The 16274-nt window shown below is 41.0% G+C and overlaps 1 protein-coding gene across 3 annotated transcripts in view; it reads right to left on the reverse strand.

Moving 5' to 3' along the window:
• The window catches only part of LOC116332352 (coronin-1C-A), a 38483-nt gene that overhangs the window by 16414 nt on the left and 5795 nt on the right, over positions 1–16274 (reverse strand). For 2 of the 3 annotated variants that reach the window (XM_039620639.1, XM_031755265.2), the window contains one exon: positions 2347–2543. In XM_039620639.1, coding sequence (XP_039476573.1) covers positions 2347–2543 — 197 coding nt within the window. Of the gene's footprint in view, positions 1–2346; positions 2544–15234; positions 15389–16274 lie in introns of those variants that run through there. The other variant, XM_031755266.2, reaches the window with a different exon arrangement.

A 16274-nucleotide genomic window follows, 5' to 3' on the forward strand; every position in this document is an offset into this window, starting at 1 on the left:
AAAAGTGTTTATAGAGCAGGATTTTTTTATAACACTCCCACCATAGGATGAACCAATCAGATTTCTATTTAAAGGACTATGAATTAAAATCCACAGTAACAATTTACTCATCCTTCCCTCTTCGTTCGTGCTGACCAGAGGGGAGCCATCAGGATTTTTCTCCCAATTACGAGCTAGCTGCTGTATTCACTTCTACAACTTCCTTCATATGGAAATCAGGGAATAAATTAGCAGGCATCCAGCTAAGAACGAGAAAGGGACAGACTGAAAGCATGAGGGAAGGGAATGACATGTGCAAAGCTAGACATCTGATCCCCTCTCTATAAATCTCATTTTTCTCTCAGGAAGAGGCAACAATACTCGTGGCTGTGCTGAGTCAGGGCGGCCTGCCGCACTAACCCACAGCCTAGTGAGTCACACAAAAGAGCCACCCCCATGAGGTCAGGTCACAGATCTGAATTTTAGGTGATGCTTTTTATATACCCAAAAAAAGCAATTTGAGGACAAAAGAAATATTGTTTTTTCCCCCATCTGTGGGCTTGCATGACAGTAACAAAGACAGTGCACAGTTACTTATAGCTTAATTACAAAGGGGGGAAGGTGCATCATCACACTTCTGCTGCCCCCCGTGTAGCCAAAATGGAGTAATGACAAAGGGCTGTACTGGGAGTAAGCATTGGGACAAAGGCCCAGAGCAGCTGGCTTCCCGTAGAGACTAGGAGCCACACAGCACAGGCAGATGGGTTAGCCGCACAGATGCACCCTCAAATTAGAGATGCGAAGGGGAGGGAGGTTGAGGACACTGAGGGGATGTGCACCCTTGCAAAAAAAGTGGAATGAGGCCCAAAAAACTGAAACTCAAGAGTTTTATCCACAAAGCAGAGCTGCATAAATGAGAACACAGAAAAACAGGCTCATTTACCAGAAAGTTAGTGTAATCCATTTATAACTGAGAAATAGCCATTTCCATGTAGTCTTTTAGCAATGGCGTTAAGTGCAGAGATCAAGTCTTTAATACCAATCCACTGCTCTGCAGTCTAGTCATACAATTTGCAAGAACAGACTTGTCCCACTTTTGAGACCTGCATTGCCAGCTGAGGCTATACTGAGATTTCCAGATGGACCTGCTTTGTCAGAAAAAAAAAATCATTTGAGAATAGTAAGGTCATAAAGACTTGAAATAGAAGTTAAAAGGAAAAAAAAATTAATAATTTAAGCTTAAATCCTTATGTTAATTGTAGGTCCTAATAACTGTCTTTTCCCATTATGGTAATCTGTAAAACAGGTTTGGTGGCACAAATACATGTCAAAGTATCTATAACATGCATACATACAAATCTTAACTAACATAATTCCCCTTTCAGCCCCAGGCCCTCAAAGCATGGGCTGCTCTATGAAGAAAAGACTCACATTTGAAGGACTAGTTTGTCAGGGTTACAAGAAAATACGTGGGAAGATCTGAAAGTCTCAATTGAGGAAACTGCCTAGAGGTTTTCGCTGTACAGAAAGACCTCACTGACAACTTTTTTTTTTTTAATTCAGCAGTGAAAGTAGACTTTGTTCAGGAGACACACCATTACTGTACTGCGGCATGGCATGCAAAGGGAAGCTCAGTAGCACACAGACACAGAAAGAGGAGGACCCAGGAGGAGTGTGAACCGGTTCGAGCTCGCAGCCCACCTCCAGTACAAGCTTTGTATTGAATGAGGTGCTGAGAGGTGTTAAGCTGTGTGATGACAGGCCTAAGGATCTGGTCTCCAGTGCCAGGGCTAGCTCATATGACATGGCAGTGTAGTGGTGTACACTAATTACAGGTCCAGGGTAGATCTGTCAACAGTATTGCAGTGCTTATGTCACTATGTCAGGACCTGCTACTTGGCCACTGCCTGACACTGACAAACAAACACATGCAGGCAGCAATTCACCACTACCAAACATAACAGCAGCCAATAGGTTTGTGGGACATGCCAGGACACTGGACCTCTATTGCGCCTTAACTAACCTAATTATGACACAAGGTAAAAACAAAAGGGGAGGCATGTACCCTGTTAATTTGTTTACATCCAAAAACACATCAAATGCCCAGCATTGGTGTAGCTTCCATTGTACTCGCGCGGCTTGTGTGAAACAACCCAATGTTAAACATTAATCCAAAGGTTTATAGTTCAACTTTACATTCATATTACTCAAAATATAATCAGGGAGCACTGAAAGCATGTAGTATGATAAAGAATACGATTTAGAAAAGGAAAAAAAATAAAATAAAAAAAATGCTTACACATTCAATTCACTCCATTTGCACGCCCCAGCCCAGTCCAAAGGGCGCACGACACATAATAGACTCACCTTGTGCAGAGGGAGGACGAGGAAAGCTCCACCACCACTGGCCTCAATAATTATGGCGACAAACTTGGGGTTGACCGCACAGAAGGCGCTGTCCCATGTGACCCTCGAGACCCGGATATCATCGTAGCACTGGTCATTCTTCACCGCCTGGCCGAAGACGTGACGGAATTTGCTCTGCCGTACAACTCGTCTCATATCTGCAGAAAAAAGGCAGAGAGCACATTTTTTTAAAGACACACGTTGTGATGTTAAACCCATTCATTTCAGCAGAGGTTTGAGAGGGTGAGACACCCAACGAAAACATTCAGCACATTTGTGATAACAGACTGAGAACATCAGAGATGTGATAAGAGTCTGAAGTTGTCGCTATGCAGTCTCCTTGTATCTATTTGGTCCTGAGAAAGAGGAGTTTGTCACATGCATGTTTCAGATTGACAGATTTATCACCTTTTTTAAATAATATGAGGAGGCTACAGTGAAATATAACGATATGATTTCATGGTTTCTCTAATGTCAGGTGAGCACTTCCAAAAATGTACTGTGGAACAGAAAATAAAATGTGTTTCGTGAGATTTTAAAGACTAAACTATTTCCAGTGGGTAGCTGTAACCCCCACCCCGCCTCCTAAATCTTCCATTGTGCCAAACATTAAACATTTGACATACTAACAGCATGTATCTGTGGCACACTTTTAGAAAGAGCCACTTCTAAGAGGGAAAAATAGGACATACCCAATCCAAACAAAAACAGACTCTGTGGCTGGTTCAGCTAAAATCTTTACCAAGACAACAATCTGTTGGCAGACAAAGGAACTCTGGAAAACATGCTCATTCAAAAGCTTCAAGTTCCACAGCTCTGCCTACAATAACAAACCACTTCCAAAGATAATAGAAAGCCATCCAACTTCAGACAAACAACTGAATGAGGTCCAATCTTACCAAAACCTATAGATAGGCAAACACTCTTGGGTGGGTTTCGGACTCTGACTCCTTTATTCTATTTTTTTAATATTGCACATGGGAACAGTTTCAAAGCCTGAATCACCACGACTAAAGCACGGCACAGGATGTGGGACATGTTTTGAAGGTGGTTTTCCACTGTGTGCAGAGAGAGACAGGGAGAGAGAAGGAGAGCGAACGAGCAAAGGAGGAAAGAGTGACTATGAGCGAGAAACACTTGTGTGGCATGTTTCCGACAGGACAAGGATCACAACACATGCAGGAAGTTCGTCCTGTTGAGCTGTGGGAGTGTCCTAACAGCCCAGATCTACCGTAAAACAAGTATAGAATGTCATTAACTAGTTGAATGAATAAGTTATTAAAAAGCTAAAGAGGCTCATTTGTTCAAATGGAATTACATTTTTAATCTCAAATTGTAATCTTGCTCAAAACAGGGGTTTGGAGGAGGCCTCCCTACATTTATCTGGTTCAGGAGTGCATTGGTGTAGGAAACTCAAACTTGATTACTTCTGGAAAGAGCTGATCAACTACATTGATCTCCTTCAAAGATAACCAAAGGTAATTATTCTGCAACTTCACAAAACCTTATATAATGAGCTGTAATTACTCTTCATGTTTGTCAAAAATGGAGAAGGGGGGGAAAAAAAAATTAAAAAAAAAAAAAAAAATGGGGTGGGAGGGGTGTTTTTCCCAGTAATGCGATCACAATCTGGGTCAACACTTTACAGGAAAACCTTGTGATAGGCAACCCTTGTTTGCGTACCTGTACAGCTTTGTTTGTCACATAGCTGCGTGTCAGTAGAAACTGAAATCAGATACCTCCCTGGAGGAAAATGTGCTGACGGCACCAAAATATGAAGCAGATTTGCAGGCTTTTATTTGCCCATAGCTCTTTTAATTACAGGTGAATAATATGATTATTATTTCAACCTTGTCCTTTTTTTATGCATCTCTTCTAACAAATACAAGGAAACCCTTGCACACATTGTGAGGTATTTGCCATATGTGTACACAAGACAGCAACCTGACTTATTAAAAAAAAAAAAAAAAAAAAAAAAGGCACTTGAAATATGACTAACTCTATCACATGAAAGCCTACATGTACCCTTGAACTCTCAACCAAGTGGTTTCTGTCATATTTCAGCCTGCCTAAAGATCAAAATGACTGGGTGTGCATCAGAAGTTAGTGAGGGTGGTTTGTGTCTATCCGACTACCCTTGGAAAAACCCGGAAATTATTCAAATGGTCGTTAAACCACATCTGTATCCATATATACTGAGGTGTCAAAACTTATCGTCAAGGGTACAGGGGAGGTCATCAAATGTTCTCTTTGTGGAGTTAAAGGAAATATTCTAAAGTCAAACCGACTGTACTTTATTCTGTGCAGAGAGATCAAAAACACATGAGTGGAAATAAACTATGTGCACCATATGAATTAGACAAATCAGACGTGATGGCGTGACTGCTTGAGGTCAGGATATGGTATGAATATAGTGGAGTGAACAAAGAGTGCAGAGCAGGTGTTTAGAGAGGGCTTAAACCCACATTTTTTTGCTTTTTTGTGGTGGTGGTGATGATGATTGAGGATGTAAATGATCACAAAAATGAATTCATACTTTGGTTTCCTGCATAGAGTGTTTTTTTGGGGGGGGGGCACAAATCAAAACCGGTTTTAGCCAGCCCCTAAAGAAAAATCATCCACAGTATAACAACATTTTAACCAGTTTTAATAAGTGGGTTTCCATTTACTTTTTCATAACAGAAATTTATCAAATGGTCAGAAATAACTGACAAAAGCATCGTTTTGGTGTGGCGAGTGACATGTTGCTTTTACTGTACAATTATGCTTACATGCATAGCAAAAACTTAAAAAGATCCACTGCGAGCCTCAGAAAAATCTTGTAATATCATTTCATTTTAAATAAATTTCCCTCCATACAACATACTGGTGGGCATGATTTGTGCTTCTGCATAAATCAATGCAACGAAGAAAACCTCTGTCATTTTAACAATCCACTGGGTACACAGCATGACTGAGCTCAATTTAGTGACACAGCCAAAACTAAAGCCTCATCCACATAAACAGCAATTTATCCATCAAATCTGCTTTATTTGCTCCACCTCAGAGTTGAGATTAGTTTCACTTGCTATTTGGCCAACAGTTATTTTGCCTGTGATCACTACAGAATTACACATGCCATGGCCCGTGTTACAAGAACAGACTAGCTGCAGTGTAAGTTCAATCCTCACGACACACGCCAACAGTCCCTGCAATGTAGTCTAAAGGCCATTTTGGTATTCGCAGCTGTCTTTGTGGTATGCCAAGGCTTAAGACGTGCAAGATTGTGATGGTTTTAACAGCCATTTCAATGATAGATCAGTACAGGGGCCCAAAGAGTCCCAGACTGTGTGGAGGGAGATGTTGCAACACAAAAGTGAACCAGACCAATCGGAAACTCCAAAAAATGAGATGCAGCGGTGTATTTGGAGTTTTACCTATGTTAACACTGTCAAGGTAAACCACTAAAGTTCAAGAATTACTTAAGCATTGCTGATACAAAGTGAAGCATTAGCTTATGGCTGATTCTTCACCTTAAATGTAAACTGGTGGACGATTTAAGTGAAGGGAGTTTCTTTTGTTTGAAAACTTGAAGCAAGCCTACCTATCAGGATAATCAGGTGCAGCTTAGTTTTGAAATGCCAGAAGACAGAGTCCTTGCCACACTGTCATCAGCAAAACAAGCAGCAGAAAAGGCCCAGTATCACATTACTGTTGTAATGCCCAGCTACTCAAAAGTGATGTAAATATTTTGAGAAAGAAGTGTTTACACTACAAATGCTTAATAAAACCAGACTGATCCACCGTTTTCTAGATTGGATATGCAACCTTAATCACGACGGATGGGCAGTGTACACACTGCAGGTCCGAGCAGACTGGGTGGGGTGGCAGTTAATTATACAACATTGGGTCATGGTGAATAGGCCATGTTGTGTGATAGTGACGTGTCCCAACAGGAAGACGGCACAGTTTCTAAAGAACTTTGAGCCTCCTATACTCACTGCAGACTAGAGTTACATTTATTCCAGAAGTATTGCACTTGTAGATAAAAAGCAAGACTCTATCAGTAGTTTTGGACTACATTCAGACTCAAATTGAAATGCACCAAACTCCAGACTTTCTCTAATGATCAATTAATTAACAGTCAGTGGAAGCAACTCTCCAGCTGGGAGCCATACTCGAGTCGCATACTTCATGTACATGATTTATACATCAAGTCCGTTAATCACCAGTTATTTGTTATGTTTTCACTGCTATTATTCCTCTTCAGTTTTTTTTTTTTTTTTTTTTGACATTTTTACTCAATCGTTTTGTGTAATGTGTAAAGGGGCACATATTCCAGTGTCTCTGATCTCACAGAAGGTAAATGTCACCAGGGCCAAGCTCAGGTGTTGACAAGAGGAAGGAAAAAAAAAAAAAAAAAAAAAAAAAAAAAAAGCAGCAGTAGTGTCACAGCTGAACTGAAACACCAAAGCAAAAGTTATTCAGCCATGCCATTTATTAAAGTAGAAAGTCTGTTATGTCAGGTCCATTTAGAATGCCGTCATCTGCTTGGTTCCAAACACACATATAAAGCAACCATGACCACACCAGTTTTCCTCATTTGGTAGCGCACATGGTACTGAATGTGTTCAAATTTAAAGATTGATCGTCTTATTTGCTCAAACTGCAAAAGTTAACATAAAAACAGAGAAGAACTCTCAAATAACAGCTTCTAAATAGTTAAATTGATTACAGCTTCAAACTGCAGATATTTAGTGTTAAGTGGCTCTGGCATGTAAAATCAGCGGGGCCTGTGTGTTCAGGCAGTAAAGGCTTGGCACTGGACTGACAGCTTCAGACATACGTCAGTGATACAGAGACACTCCCAGGAGAAATGCTGTGTGTATTCAATGATAGCCTCCTGAGAGTTACAGTTCACTGATTCGGCCCCAACTCAAGGAAAAAATAAATAAAAATCTTTCGGGCAAATAAGATGAAAGCAGCCCCATGTACCTTATTGCCTTCTGAGCCAGCAGCGCTGAGCCTGATGTGCAGAGACAGGAGGGGGGCCCAAGCCCTGAGGAATGGCACCAGTGTGACACAGATTTTAACATCCTTGTTTGTATTCCTCAACTGCACTCACATCTGACACTGTTAAGCAACTGAACAGTATTCCAGTCATGTTTAACCAGTATCAAACAACAGACAATACTACCTTTAGGAACAGCAGAGTTTCTAAAACCAAGGTTTCCCTTTGGGCTGGTGCTAGATTGGGCCCTCAGACTGAGGGACACTCCACTCTGCCGTGCTGGGCTATTTTGCTGTGCGGAAACTGATTTATCTTCTGCATATATTCTGTCACTCATCAGTGATGAGACTGGGTGACCACTGGCCAAGGAAATATAAATGGCCCCCTTTAATTTGTGTTATAAAACAGTCATCCACTGTGGCAGCACCTCAGTGACAGGAGACATTTCATGCTGCCACAGTCAGTTATGCTCACACATTTCAGTTAAAACACCTCAATCTGTCAACACCCATTTGTATTCCAACCGGTTTCCCATTGACACGACTAAACTACAATATTACCAAATATCACTCCACTGTTGTAATAATAAAGAGAGCAGTAAAGAGTCTCTCTGACATGGTGCTGAAACCCAAATATAACCTCTTGTGAATCAAATCAAAGCAACTCAAATCAAGAGTAAACAATATATATCAGTTAAAAATCCACTTCTAGGCTCTATATGTTTTTAATCACTTTGTTTTCAGGGTGCAAAACTGCGCTTGCTGCTTTGTGTTTTAGAGTGTGCTTGCTGCTTGGTGAGTAAGATGTGACATAACATGAAAATCCCAGCCACAAATCAGGATGAGCTGATGTTGGAGAGGGAGGGGCAGCGGAATTAGAGCGGAATTACAGACAGAGCCTAAACGGTCACCAACAGTCATTATGGAAAATTGCTGTATACTATATACTCTTATTAGCTGTATATGAATTACATCAACCTACTTTCTTTTCCATCAGTATGTCAACAGGTATAAAGAAGTTAAAGTTTAACTACTTTTAGTAGCTCTAAGATCATTTTAAATGAAGTTTAACACCAAACCTGTTACAGCAATATACATCAAAAATTAAAATATACTAGTTTTATGTAAAGTTCTTAAATTAACAAATAGTGCCACCTTGTTAAACTCAGCCCAGGTCACTGCTAGCCATGCATGCAGGTTCACACTAATATGGTGGTAATATGGAGAGGAAGGTGCATGGGGTTGTATTTGTGGTTAAAGGGTATCATATTGTACCTTTAGTAACAGTCGCTATAGGACAGACATTTCTTTCTCACACTCAAATACCCTCACACCACACACACCCACCCGCCAGAGCTCATTGCTCTTCACACACTGGCTGCCTTTTGCCTTTTGTCACCAAGACCGCATGAGACGCCACCTAAATCCCCTTCCTGTAACCAAGGCCACGGACCACTATTGTAATCAGATTCCAGCTACATTCCAGCAATTTTTGAAACAATGAGATAACGTGCCTAGTTTTTTTTCCTCCCCCCACCTCTCTCCGACCCCAATCTGTGCTTTCATTCGTAAGCATAGAAAACACTACACAGATAGTGTTTTAAGGAATGCAGCTGTATTCTTTTACAGCTTGTAGACAAAATGAGAAGGACAGTGATAAAACTCTAAAAATAAATAAATTAATAATTGTAAAATGGCTTTCCTTGATACTGCATATTGACCGTAACTTTTGTATATTGACTTCAATGGAAAATCTATAGAACTCATTCCACCCACATTTTGACAGACTACAATCCGCACTAAAGCAGCCGTGGACGCCAGCACATTAGGAGTGCGAGTGAGATAAAAGACCAAATGACTACAGATGATGACATTGATGAAAAGAAGGGTCAGAGGAATTATGTAGTGTTCAGATGTTTTAACCATTGTTAACCAATGTTTGATCTGGCAAAACTTTACACTGGATGCTCCTCCTGACAACCATCCCCATTTATCTAGGTTTGGGATTGGCACTAGGAATACACTGGCTTAATGCCCCCCCCCCCCCCGAGCCCCTTTATGTTTGCAGTGGTGATGGGCAGGTTGAAAGATGAGGTCAGGCAGTTCACAGGTGACACTGATCTGTAGCGAGAGTAAGGAGCAGCTGGAAGAAAGCCTGGAGAGGTGGAAGTATGCTTTGGAGAGAAGAGGAATTAAAGACCGCAAAAGCAAGACAGAACGTGTGTGAATGAGAAGGAGTAGAGGTAGTGAAGGTAGATGACTTTAATCATCAAAAGCAATGGGAATACACAAGAGGGATGAAGAAGAGAGTGCAGGTAGGGTGGAGACAAGTGTCAGCGGTGATTTGTAACAAAAGAATAGCAACAGGACTGACAAAATATATTGAAGATAGATTAGCCAGGCAGGAGAAAGGAAGACCACAAAGAAGTCATGGATTTAGTGAAGGAGGACATGCAGAGGATTGGTGTAACAGAGGAAGATGATAGGCATGGTATGAGATAGGGCTGCACGATTTTGCATAAAATGAGAATCACGATTTTTTTTGCTTAGAATTGAGATCACGATTCTCTCACGATTTTCTTTTCCAATATAAATATTTATTGCACTTATTAACTGCACATCAACTTCGTAACAGTTGAGACTGAACATAAAAACAATAAATAAACATAAAAACAATAAATGCCTCACATTTTGTGGTTGCCGCAAAATGTTGTACTGCTTGAAATTCCGTCTCCACCGTTGCTCGACACTGCGTGTATAGAGCAGGTAGTGCAACAATAGAAAAATAGTTGCGGGACTGTGTAGCGTTTGTCTAGGGTGTTGATCATTTTTCTAAATCCCTCGTTTTGCACAGTGTTGATGGGAGCCATATCTTTGGTCAGGTGGTAAGTAATAGCCTCCGTAATTTCTTTGTGCCTGCGGGAGTTCGACATGTATAGTGTTACCGCGCCAGATCCGCGGCTCCGAACCGTAGTAAGGAAACCTCTGGCAGTTACTTGAAAGTTTCGTGACTGGCTCGTAGCCAGCAACTAGCTTACTGTACAGGTCAACTCCGCTAGTAAAAAGATCGAAGGAGGCGTAGGAAAACTGCTTCACCAAACTTTATTTCTTCTCCAAGGCACGAAGGTTCCCGTTATTGATGTTTGGGTGGTTGACCGGGACGGATTTTCTCCTGTCACTTTCTCGTCATCCCTGACGTGTTCTCCGTTGTTTTTCCTGCCAATTTGAGCATCACACGGCACAGCTTCTGTATCACGTGGTATAAGGCTCCGCCCTTGTCATTTGTTGAGCAGGAAGAGTGAGCGCTTGTTTTCATGCAGATTACGTCCCGGATCAAAATGCGGTACAATCGTCGTCGTCTTTATTTATTTTTTTTTTTTTAATCGTTGTGATTTGGAAACGAGATCGCACATAAGTATGAATCGAGATCGCGATTTTCTAACGATTAATCGTGCAGCCCTAGTATGAGATCAATATGATTCTTGGTGGTGACTCCCTGAAGGAAGGAGCTGAAACCAGGAGGAGGAGACAGTTTAAGTGTGACAAAGAAGCAGTGCAAGCTGCTCTGCATACTCTACCTTTTTTCCACAAAGGCGTGTAAATACATGTAGATGCCAGTACAGGCAGTCAAAAATGTTGGATTTAAGTAACCAACCCTCAATGCCTAGTAACTACTGGCCATAAATGATTCTCTCAGACAGCACATTCCCAGCTATCTGAACGGCTGTGCCATACTTCAGTACCAAACCAGACTTGTGCTCTGAGCCATATATGAGCCTCACTGCCCACTTCACTAGAGCAGTACTGTTCTTGAATCTATTAAAAACAATTTTTTTTTTTTTTTTTTTTAAATTAAATGATATGGTACCTATCTTTTTGTTTTTTTAAGATATTATTTTGTGTTATCTCTCTCTCTCTCTCTCTCTCATATATATATATATATATATATAGAGACAGATTTATGAAATTACTGTCACAAGATTTTTTCCCATATCGCTCAGTCATAGAAATGCATTAGATTTACGACCCAAGAGCAGCACAGAACTAATTACTAGCTGCGATCACATACCTCAGATCCTATGTTTAAGAAAAAACTGACACTGGCTGTTTTCCAACTTCCTCGTTTCATAACAGAAAAAAAACAGACTCTTTAAAGCCAGACATAAGAAACAAATGTGTCAGAAAACGTCTGCGTGTTCAATGTGAGACTGGCCATGCCTCAGAGTGCTCAAGCTTAGCCCTTCATCCAAACTCTTTATCACTTTCTGATCTGTAAGACTTTAAGGACTAAATCCCAAACTTCTTATCCTACTTAGAAGTCAAGGTTTAACAGGAACCACTTTAAAGTCTTAGAAAATTACTCACAACAGGAAAAACCCTAGTTTGTGTTGGTGTTCGTGTGTAGGATTGCATTTATCTGTATGGACATTTTCCTTTTCCCGTGAGACAATCTACATGATAAGCCAAATGAAAAGCAGACAAAAAGTCAAAACCTGCTTATTCCTTTACTCAGAAAAGAAAATCTGCTGAATATTACCGCCTCAGTGTACAAAGCATATTCCTTCCTTCTTCCTGATTAGATACCTCCCCTCCCCCACTGACTAATGCACAAACCACCACTTCATTTCAACAGATGTTGTAAGTGGTGGTGGGAAAGACCAATGGATAAAACAGTATTAGTCTGACTGCACCTGCTTGAACTGCTCATCTACAGTTCATTACAAAACTTAAAGAAGACGACTAACAAAAAGTGGACTGCGGACTTAACTTCATTCTTCAGCACAAGAAGAAAAAAAAAAAATTTTATGCCAAACATATCAGGACAAAACAGAAAGGGTATTTAGATGTATATGTTTGCCAAACTGACTACTGGCTTGTTTTCATAACATGGTCTTTGTTATGAACGCAACTTGTCTGAGCAATGGGGACTAACACAATTAGCAGCACGGATTTAGCCAGCTGTCCCTTTTCTTATCTACTAGTCCAGTCTAAACAAGCAAACGCACAACTGTACTAAGCAGGTAATTAATCAGATGTATCTGTGCTCAGATTTAAAAAAGAAATTTATACACCGTCGATCTTATCTAGGAAAACAAAAACAAACTAATAACATAAATTCAAAACCAGTTGATTTTTTGTGGGTTGAGCCATTTCATGTTAAAAATGTCTGGCGTCAAGTTGTCTGATTATGTAGGAATTGAGATAACATCTTGCACAGACAGGACAGAGGCATGTAAGAGCTGCTAAGCGAATTGGGTCTTTGATGCAGAGGCCAAATCGATGACTCAATGTTTAGCTTCTTTCCACATGACGCTGATAATGTCCAAGCATCTAACGTACACATAAGGCGCATTCAGGCCAAAGAGTCTTGTACTAGTCCACCAAAAACAACTAGAGGATTTTTTTTTTTTGATTTTTTTTTTCCAATTTGGGGGGGGGGGTGTAATCTCAATTCACCCTGCCAATAGGAGCACATGGAGGTAGCTGTGTTTGGTGCAGTGATTTTGATTTTCATGATAAGATAAATTGCAAAAGAGGCCTGCAGTCCATAATCTAATCTAAAAACCAATCTGAAAACTTTCTACATAATACTTTGTGGCATGTGCTGGTCCTTGGCCAGGGACAGCTACCAGTAAGTCATACCACGGAAAATATATGCTTCCTATTTCAGTTTCATGATTTTCTCTCTACACCTTTTCTGCAGTGCATGGATGCCACAGAAGATGAGATGAAATGGAAGCAATGGCTTTTTCTGTTTTTTGTATGACTTGTTGCATTTTAGCTTGTTTATTTTGGTCTTCCTGTGCTGAAAGCAGGCTTGCCTACCCTAATGCAGGCACTAAAAAGACTCCACAAGTGGGATTTTAATGACCTTGACACTTCCTACTTTCTGCCATCTGGACAAGCAAAAAAGAAGAACCGTGTAAAGGTTTCTTCAGTCCGAAAGTGCTTATTCTGGATTTCCCTGAAAAGCCACAACTCTTGTTAAAAAAAAAAAAAAAAAAAAGAAGAAAAAAAAAAATCCACCAGATGGGAAGCGCTTGATTTAAAGAAATCAACAGTAATTAAATAAATGTAACGGACATGCTGGATACCATGTTACTTTCATGTAATTCGCAATGTTTAAAATGCACTTGAAAGTTCACCACAGCCCACACGAGAGCGCCTTGTAGCAGCTGATAGGAACAAACACTCCCTCACATCTTATGCTCAGTTTCCCTCTGCTTCCTGACCCACTTCCTCTCTCAGCCCAGCCATAGGAAGGCAGGCTATCCACTTCTCAAGACCTTGTGCTGCAGCACAACAGGCAGAGGTTGACGCGTCTGGAATGGCTAACAAGTCTAAACACAACTGTAGAGCTGTAGTACTGCTGACCTCAGGGTCGCTCTGTCAGCCTCACCTGCTTTTGTGACCCCCAGCATGATTCGCACATGGGGAGAAGGGGAGACCCTCCTTCAACTGCAGAGCTAATTACACATAGGAGCTGAGTAACCTAGTTCAAGACAGGGGCCAAGTATGTAAGTCATGCTGCCCTTTTGGCACACTAACCACAGTCATTACAATTCAAACTACCCTATTGTCATAAACAAGCAAATGAGCCAGTGGTGGCGCACAGACACAGCGATTACACAAAAGAGTGTTTGGGAATTCATGCAGCCACTAGTGACTCTTTACAGAGACTACTTATGACTGCCAAATGGGAATAAAGGAGACAGCACTGAGTATTTAATTATCTCCGTAAAACCTTCAGATTTGAAGTCAACAACTGTAATAAATCATTTCCAATGGTGGTATTGGTTTGATTGCTTTCAGTCACTTTATCAAGTAAAAAAAACCCAAAAACAAATAATCTCTAGTTCAGGCGTTTGCTTTTCTCTGTTCAGTGCACCTGTTTATTGAATATGTACTGGCCATATAATGAAGTCAAAAAGAACGATCTTGGCTTGAGAAGCAGCATTTGTGAACACACAGAAACACAGTTATGTCCCTGTCCCTGTCCAAACCCCCCCCCCATTCATTAATGGCAACACCCATTTAATTACATCTGTGGTCCAGTTGTGGGCAGTTTAATTAAAATATTGAGGCAATAAACCGTTTTTGACTGCAAGCCAAACAACACTTGCATATAATATACAGCTCTCCACGTGTTATGAAGCAGAGGCGGTTTGGTGATGGTGGAAGAAGGGGGGGACGCAGTAATCTATGCAACTGGGAGGTGCATCCACTTTCATGCTTTCACTCCTTCCCATTTATCTTCCATAACACTGTGTTAGTGGGTCAGTTCTGAACCTAGCAGCATTTGCGTGAATACAGTGGACTCGAAGAGGGTAATTTACTGCATGTGCGAATGAAAGACTTAACATTTGGATATTTTTTCGAGCCCATTGTTCAGTTTGAAAGAGACTACAATGACGCCAGCAGTGAATGCCAGGGGGCAGGGCGCGGTTGCACCTCGGCGTATGTGGGTCTACCGTTTGGGAGATAAGTTTTCCTGCCGCACTATGGCTAGCTACCCCACCCCGATCCATAACGTACAAACGGCACATTTCCTCCCTCTAAACCCTCTTAAAGAGCCAAAGGAACAAAGCAGAACAAAAATCATCTTTGTCTATGGGCTAGAAAGTTTTTCAGCAATGTCAGTTAACTGCCACTGAAGGCTAGTGCTAGCTTTACCGAGAAAAAAAAAAATGTTCCCATTACACAGACTGTCCCGATTCATTTTAGCTAGCGCATGCACTTTCGTGTCTGGACTGCTGTAGTTGGGTGAAGAGGAAAAAACGAAGATCGCCGCAACCAATTTAAGAGAGCGAAGCAGAAAAACGAAATATTCTTAAATAATCTATATCATCTTTAACCTACCTTCTGAGAGGAAAATGCAAGTATCTCCGAAAGCCGAAAGAAAAAGCACAAAACCCAACGCGTATCCCAACTGATTCCTCCTCCCTCTGCCGGAGCCGCTGCTGCGCTGACACAAGCCGCTCTCTCTGTGTGCTCTTTCCCGTCTCCGACACAGGCCCCGCCCCTCCGCTGCTTTGGCGAGCGCTGCGTGGATTACTTTCTTTGAAGGACACAGCCCACAGCCAATCACAAGCATAGACCTCACACTTCCTTTCTTCAGGTTCCCACTTACTGAAAATTACTCCTAAACTGTGTGTTTATGGCAGCTTCATACCATTTCAATCTCTATTGCACGCCGTGATGTTCTCCTGTTATCCATTTACTACATACTGGTTATTATATACATATTTTTCTACAATCATATGTTTAGAAAAGCACAATTTCACTACCTATTTAGATGAACTGCCAAATGCAACTCCTTAATGATCCAGGAGTATTTCATAATATGGCATAAGGCTGAGGCAAAAATAGCTGGATAGTCTGGCTTTATGCATGCACATCCAGCTGTAAGTGGGTGGGGGCAAGCTGTCTGCTACCATTAGAAGGATACACACACACACACACACACACACACACACACACACAAGTCCATGTGGCTAAGTTGGCTAACAAAGTTGGATTAAATTTTTTAGGCTTCTTCCAACATCAATAAGCAAAAAGTGTGATTCAGGATGAAGCAATAGCAATACTTGCACAAAATAACTGCTACATACTAGCATAGTAGATACTGAAATTACATTTCACATCTCCATAAGAATACAATGTACCCCAAGTGTAAAACAGCACCACGAGATGGCGGTATTTCACAAATCCAGAGATTCCCTACACTAGAACAGCCGTGGTCTATCAGGCATCCTTTCCCAACATTTTAGGGCTCATATGCCAGGAAAACTTCAATAAACACTGACACTGATTCATTTTCCTGCTATCCTGGTATTCTCAGTTAATGTGATGCTCTAGTAAATGGAGTACTGCACAAAAGTCTTAGTCTTGTTTTAGTT

This window comes from Oreochromis aureus, linkage group 12 (genome assembly GCF_013358895.1).
Source record: "Oreochromis aureus strain Israel breed Guangdong linkage group 12, ZZ_aureus, whole genome shotgun sequence".
NCBI classification, from domain to species: domain Eukaryota; kingdom Metazoa; phylum Chordata; class Actinopteri; order Cichliformes; family Cichlidae; genus Oreochromis; species Oreochromis aureus.